Consider the following 7,500-nt stretch of genomic DNA (forward strand, 5'->3'; position numbering starts at 1 on the left):
GATTGTGTTTATTGTCCTTTATGAGGGACAGCTTTCACAAGGTCCTATGTTACACACATCAAGATACTAACAGCACTACTGTGGGTTTCTAAAGGTCAAATTGAAACTAGTATGTTGATCACAGTATATATTCCTGTACTGTCCCAGTCCCTATACAGAGTTCTACCAGTCTTCATCTACTGTCCCTATACAGAGTTCTAACCAGTCTTCATCTACTGTCCCTATACAGAGTTCTAACCAGTCTTCATCTACTGTCCCTATACAGAGTTCTAACCAGTCTTCATCTACTGTCCCTATACAGAGTTCTAACCAGTCTTCATCTACTGTCCCTATACAGAGTTCTAACCAGTCTTCATCTACTGTCCCAGTCCCTATACAGAGTTCTAACCAGTCTTCATCTACTGTCCCTATACAGAGTTCTAACCAGTCTTCATCTACTGTCCCTATACAGAGTTCTAACCAGTCTTCCTCTACTGTCCCAGTCCCTATACAGAGTTCTAACCAGTCTTCATCTACTGTCCCAGTCCCTATACAGAGTTCTAACCAGTCTTCATCTACTGTCCCAGTCCCTATACAGAGTTCTAACCAGTCTTCATCTACTGTCCCTATACAGAGTTCTAACCAGTCTTCATCTACAGTCCCAGTCCCTATACAGAGTTCTAACCAGTCTTCATCTACTGTCCCAGTCCCTATACAGAGTTCTAACCAGTCTTCATCTACTGTCCCTATACAGAGTTCTAACCAGTCTTCATCTACAGTCCCTATACAGAGTTCTAACCAGTCTTAATCTACTGTCCCAGTCCCTATACAGAGTTCTAACCAGTCTTCATCTACTGTCCCTATACAGAGTTCTAACCAGTCTTCATCTACTGTCCCAGTCCCCATACTGAGATCCAACCAGTCTTCCTCTAATTCAAACCACACGTGACCGCCCTCCTTGACAACGTACCAACCAATTGAGCTCTACAAAAAGGTACCAATTGGATAGTTCCATGGGTGACATTTCAAGCTTACGGCACATTCTTCATCACTCTTGTTATGACTCTGTTATGACTCTGTTGTGACTCTGTTGACTCTGTGGTGACTCTGTGGTGACTCTGTTGTGACTCTGTGGTGACTCTGTTATGACTCTGTTATGACATTGTTGTGACTCTGTGGTGACTCTGTGGTGACTCTGTGGTGACTCTGTTGTGACTCTGTTGTGACTCTGTTGTGACTCTGTTGACTCTGTTATGACTCTGTTATGACTCTGTTATGACTCTGTTGTGACTCTGTTGTGACTCTGTTGTGACTCTGTTGTGACTCTGTTGACTCTGTTATGACTCTGTTATGACTCTGTTGACACTGTTGTGACTCTGTTATGACTCTGTTATGACTCTGTTATGACTCTGTTGACTCTGTTATGACTCTGTTGACTCTGTTATGGCTCTGTTATGACACTGTTATGACTCGGTTGACACTGTTATGACTCTGTTGACTCTGTTATGACTCTGTTGACACTGTTGTGACTGTTGACTCTGTTGACACTGTTATGACACTGTTGACACTGTTATGACTCTGTTGACTCTGTTATGACTCTGTTATGACTCTGTTGTGACTCTGTTGTGACTCTGTTGACTCTGTTATGACTCTGTTATGACTCTGTTGACTCTGTTATGACTCTGTTATGACTCTGTTATAACTCTGTTATGACTCTGTTATGAATCTGTTGACTCTGTTATGACTCTGTTATGACTCTTATGACTCTGTTATGACTCTGTTGTGACTCTGTTGACTCTGTTGTGACTCTGTTGTGACTGTTGACTCTGTTATGACTCTGCTATGACTGTTATGACTCTGTTGTGACTCTGTTATGACTCTGTTGTGACTCTGTTGTGACTCTGTTGACTCTGTTATGACTCTGTTATGACTCTGTTATGACTCTGTTGACACTGTTATGACTCTGTTATGACACTGTTATGACTCTGTTGACACTGTTATGACTCTTGACTCTGTTATGACTCTGTTGACACGGTTGTGACTCTGTTGACTCTGTTATGACTCTGTTATGACTCTGTTGTGACTCTGTTGTGACTCTGTTATGACTCTGTTATGACCCTGTTGTGACTCTGTTGTGACTCTGTTATGACTCTGTTATGACTCTGTTATGACTCTGTTATGACTCTGTTGACTCTGTTATGACTCTGTTATAACTCTGTTATGAAGGCCAGATTTCCCATCACATGTCTGAGGTAGAGATGTCCCATAACTACAGATGTAGGATTTGAACTCTTTGTATTTGTATGCTGGTGTTGCACAGAAGTGGTGGATGAGTTGGTGGGGAGTGTCCTCCAAAAGCAACAGTACATGGATATCAAAGATCAAAGTAGCTGGACACTAGCATAGCTTTACCACCTAGCTTAGCTTTACCACCTAGCTTAGCTTAGCTTTACCACCTAGCTTAGCTTAGCTTTACCACCTAGCTTAGCTTTACCACCTAGCTTAGCTTTACCACCTAGCTTAGCTTTACCACCTAGCTTAGCTTTACCACCTAGCTTAGCTTTACTACCTAGCTTAGCTTTACCACCTAGCTTAGCTTTACCACCTAGCTTAGCTTTACCACCTAGCTTAGCTTTACCACCTAGCTTAGCTTTACCACCTAGCTTAGCTTTACCACCTAGCTTTGCTTTACCACCTAGCTTTAACCAACACCAAACCAGCATCAACCAAGGCAGGGGCCCATATCAGTGTCATCTATGTTTTATTGTGTGTATGTGTGTGTATGAGTGTGTGTGTGTGTGTGTGTATATGAGTGTGTGTGTGTGTGTGTGTGTGTCTCACCGATAGTTTGTAGACAGCTGGGTTCTGGTATATGATGTTCAGCACGGTGTTGTAGTAGGTGAAGTAGGGCTTATCATCCACTGTCCATTTAAAGGTTGGGCTGGAACCTCCCTCTACAGCAGCAGTATAGCTCTGGAACACACAGAGAGGAGATAACACACACACAGAGGAGATAACACACACACACAGAGGAGATAACACACACACACAGAGGAGATAACACACACACAGAGAGGAGATAACACACACACAGAGGAGATAACACACACACAGAGGAGATAACACACACACAGAGAGGAGATAACACACAGAGAGGAGATCACACACACACAGAGAGGAGATCACACACACACACACAGAGGAGATCACACACACACACAGAGGAGATAAAACACACACAGAGAGGAGATAACACACACACAGAGAGGAGATAACACACACACCACAACACACACACTCCCCTAACACAAACACACCCAACACACCCCCAACACACACATTGAACTCACCACGACTGATTCCATGAGGACTCTGTGTCTGGGATGAGGCTGGACCACCAGACCTCTCAGAGGTTCCTCCACCCCGACCAACAGGCTGAGTCTGGCCTCCGTCACCTCGCTGTGGACAAACACACACACACACACACACACACACACACACACACACACACACACACACACACGATGAGCAACATTGAGACTTGAAGATGTATGTATGTTGATATACTGTGTGTAGATATACTGTGTGTAGATATACTGTATGTAGATATACTGTATGTGATATACTGTATGTGATATAATGTATGTAGATATACTGTATGGGATATACTGTATATAGATATACTGTATGTATATATACTGTATGTGATATAATGTATGTTGATATACTGTGTGTAGATACACTGTGTGTAGATATACTGTATGTAGATATACTGTATGTAGATATACTGTATGTAGATATACTGTATGTAGATACACTCTTGGAGAAAAGGGTTCCAGAAGGGTTCGATGCTGTCCCCATAGCAGAACCCTTTTTTGGTTCCAGGTAGAACCCTTTTTGTTTCCAGGGTAGAACCATTTTGGGTTCCATGTAGAACCCTTTGTGGAACATGGAACCAAAGGGTTCTCCTATTGGGACAGCCGAAGATCCCTTTCATGTTCTAGAACGCACCCTTTTGTCAGTGTAGGGACGAATAGAACCATAGAGATATCTGACCTGTGTGCTGACAGGTTCACCACCACCGGCCCCCTCTCCTCCCCGAGCCCCAGATCTATCACCGCAAACAGACTGTGGCTCTGGTTGCCCCCGCCTCTCCCTGGTTCTCCTGCCCTGCCTGCCCCTCTACACTCCCCCACAGTGGGCAGGAAGTCAGGGGGGCAGTGGTCCTGGAAGAGGACACTCTGGTTGCTTCCCTGCCAGTGGACTTTGGCTCCGTACTGGGAGTGGACCCGGAGCAGAACCACCGTCTGGTTGGGCCTGGATCACAATCACAATCATTTGTATTTGCCAAGTACATTATTTCACATGTACCAGGAACCAGGTGAAAGGGTACTGATAATATCTCACAATAAACAGAATATCCAACACAACGCAACACAACGCAACACAACGCAACACAACACAACGCAACACAACGCAACGCAACGCAACACAACGCAACGCAACGCAACACAACACAACACAACACAACGCAACACAACACAACGCAACGCAACACAACACAACGCAACGCAACGCAACACAATACAACGCAACACAATACAACGCAACACAACACAACGCAACACAATACAACGCAACACAATACAACGCAACACAACACAACACAACACAACGCAACGCAACACAACACAACGCAACACAATACAACGCAACACAATACAACGCAACACAATACAACGCAACACAATACAACGCAACACAACACAACGCAACACAATACAACGCAACACAACACAATGCAACAAAACACAATGCAACACAACACAACACAACACAATACAACGCAATACAACGCAACACAACACAACACAACACAATGCAACAAAACACAATGCAACGCAACGCAACACAATACAACGCAACACAACACAACGCAACAAAACGCAATACAACACAACGCAACACAACACAACGCAACACAACGCAACACAATACAACGCAACACAACACAATGCAACACAACACAACACAACGCAACGCAACGCAACACAACACATTACCTGAAGTAGTAGGTTCCGTTCTGAGAGGGGGGGTGGAGGACGGTGAGGCCCAGGGGAGGGACCACGCGGATGGGACATGACGCCATGACGGGGAAGGCAGGGTCGTCGGAGGTCACCTCCAGGCTATAGAGCCCCGGCTGGGGGAGGCCGGAGGAGAGCTGGGACCCCTGTAGCTGGGTCTCACTATGCCCAACGTAGAGCACCCTGATCGGGCAGACCACGTCCGCAGCCCAGACTCCTCCTCGAACATCCTCCAGGGTTATTTCAACGCTCTGGTCCAGGTCCACGGAACCTTCTGATTGGTTGGAGTTGGCCCACCGCCAGTCAGATTGGTTGAGGGCCAGGATTGGCTGTCGCCACGGCGACTGGGGTGAAGGGTCGCAGTGGAGCAGGGAGGCGGGGCCGGCGTTGTGCTGCAGGCCGATGATGTCGCCGGGGGAGACCAGCAGGTCCTCGACACGCTTCCTCACCTGAGGGGGAAGGAGAGGAGGAGAATTTGTTTTAAAAGTACTAGTTGTCTTTGTTGTGTGTAGTTGTGTGTATCACTGTAGGTGTTTTGTTCTTTCATCATTGTGTGTGTGTGTGTGTGTCTGTCCATCCACTCACCAGTATGTGTGTAACAGGTCCAGCAGGCAGTGTAACCACCACCTCATCCACCAGGCTGTAGCTGGGACGCAGCGTCCCGGGTGGCAGAGCGTCTGCCTGGGTACAGTTGGCACAGGATCCAGGGTGGCAGGGGCTGGCTAGGGGCAGGCAGCGGCCCAGGAAGGGGCACCACTGCTGGGAAGGAGGGCAGGACGTGGATGGTAAAGGGGTGGAGGTGCTGGGCTCCATGGAGACACACAGAGCCACAGGATGACATAGGAGACCACCGCATCCTGGAGGGAGGAGAGTCGGGGTCGTCATGACAGAAACATCATCATGACAGAAACATCATGACAGAAACATCATCATGACAGAAACATCATCATGACAGAAACATCATCATGACAAGAAACATCATGACAGAAACATCATCATGACAGAAACATCATCATGAGAGAAACATCATCATGACAAGAAACATCATCATGACAGAAACATTATCATGACAGAAACATCATCATGACAGAAACATAATCATGACAGAAACATTATCATGACAGAAACATCATCATGACAGAAACATAATCATGACAGAAACATTATCATGACAGAAACATCATCATGACAGAAACATAATCATGACAGAAACATTATCATGACAGAAACATCATCATGACAGAAACATAATCATGACAGAAACATTATCATGACAGAAACATCATCATGACAGAAACATCCAGTGCTTAATTTGATCCAGAACAGGATCCGGCACCTCTACGTTTTGGACTGTTTTGATCCAGAACCTATCTGGCTGGATCATGAACCTCTCGTGGCATGAAAAATAATTTTCACATTTTGCAAAGTAAAAATGACTAAAAAAGCGTTCCAAGTTAATCTGAATTAAATATCCTGTTAAAAAGTTAATCTGAATTGCCTCTTCGTTAAATATCCTGTTAAAAAATTAATCTGAATTGCCTCTTCGTTAATTATCTGTTAAAAAGTTAATCTGAATTGCATCTTCGTTAATTATCCGGCCCTGCAACATCGCACCCTGTTTGAGACCAACACGTGGCCATGGCTGTGTGAGTAGCAAGCCTGTATCTCTCACAGAACTACAATGAGATTCACTTTCTGTGTTCTCTCTCCCTCTCTCTGCTCTGATAGACATGAACCTGCAACTCCCGTCTGTCCAGCGTTGCATTTCATCATTTATTTAGTTACAGAATCAAGGCTGTCTGTTCAGAAAGAAATGAAATGATCCAGTTTGTCCTACTACACCATGAGAAGGTCTATCATTTAGCCACAGAGGATCAATAGTTTTGAAAAACTGCCTGGCTGTGGATTGTGTGTAGCCCAATAACAAGGCCTACAGTCAGGGATGTGCTGTACGTCTGTCAGTGAACGACAGCATGCAGACAAAACAGGCCTTTCACAATATTTCTAAAACAAATCGCAGGGAAACACAGGTTGGAAAGCAAATGTCTCCTGCAGAAAACAGAAGACTCTGTCTGCTGCAGGCTGGAAAAATACTTGATCTACTTCTAAATATTGTTTTACATAGTAAAGAGAGAGAGAGGCTTTTGGCACAAACACATCGGACGTCACTGGTGAGTGATCTGAGCATCATTAGGGGAGTGATCTGAGCATCATTAGGTGAGTGATCTGAGCATCATTAGGTGAGTGATCTGAGCATTATTAGGTGAGTGATCTGAGCATCATTAGATGAGTGATCTGAGCATCATTAGGTGAGTGATCTGAGCATCATTAGGTGAGTGATCTGAGCATCACTGGTGAGTGATCTGAGCATCATTAGGGGAGTGATCTGAGCATCATTAGATGAGTGATCTGAGCATCATTAGGGGAGTGATCTGAG

The 7,500-nt window shown here is 45.0% G+C and overlaps 1 protein-coding gene across 1 annotated transcript in view; it reads right to left on the reverse strand.

The window, feature by feature from the left end:
* The window catches only part of LOC110487223 (polycystin-1-like), a 133,268-nt gene that overhangs the window by 64,257 nt on the left and 61,511 nt on the right, over positions 1–7,500 (reverse strand). Inside the window, 5 exon segments of the mRNA XM_036973073.1 lie at positions 2,821–2,952; positions 3,330–3,438; positions 4,036–4,296; positions 5,043–5,512; positions 5,649–5,920. Coding sequence (XP_036828968.1) covers positions 2,821–2,952; positions 3,330–3,438; positions 4,036–4,296; positions 5,043–5,512; positions 5,649–5,920 — 1,244 coding nt within the window.

This window comes from Oncorhynchus mykiss, unplaced genomic scaffold (assembly GCF_013265735.2).
Source record: "Oncorhynchus mykiss isolate Arlee unplaced genomic scaffold, USDA_OmykA_1.1 un_scaffold_219, whole genome shotgun sequence".
NCBI classification, from domain to species: Eukaryota; Metazoa; Chordata; class Actinopteri; order Salmoniformes; family Salmonidae; genus Oncorhynchus; species Oncorhynchus mykiss.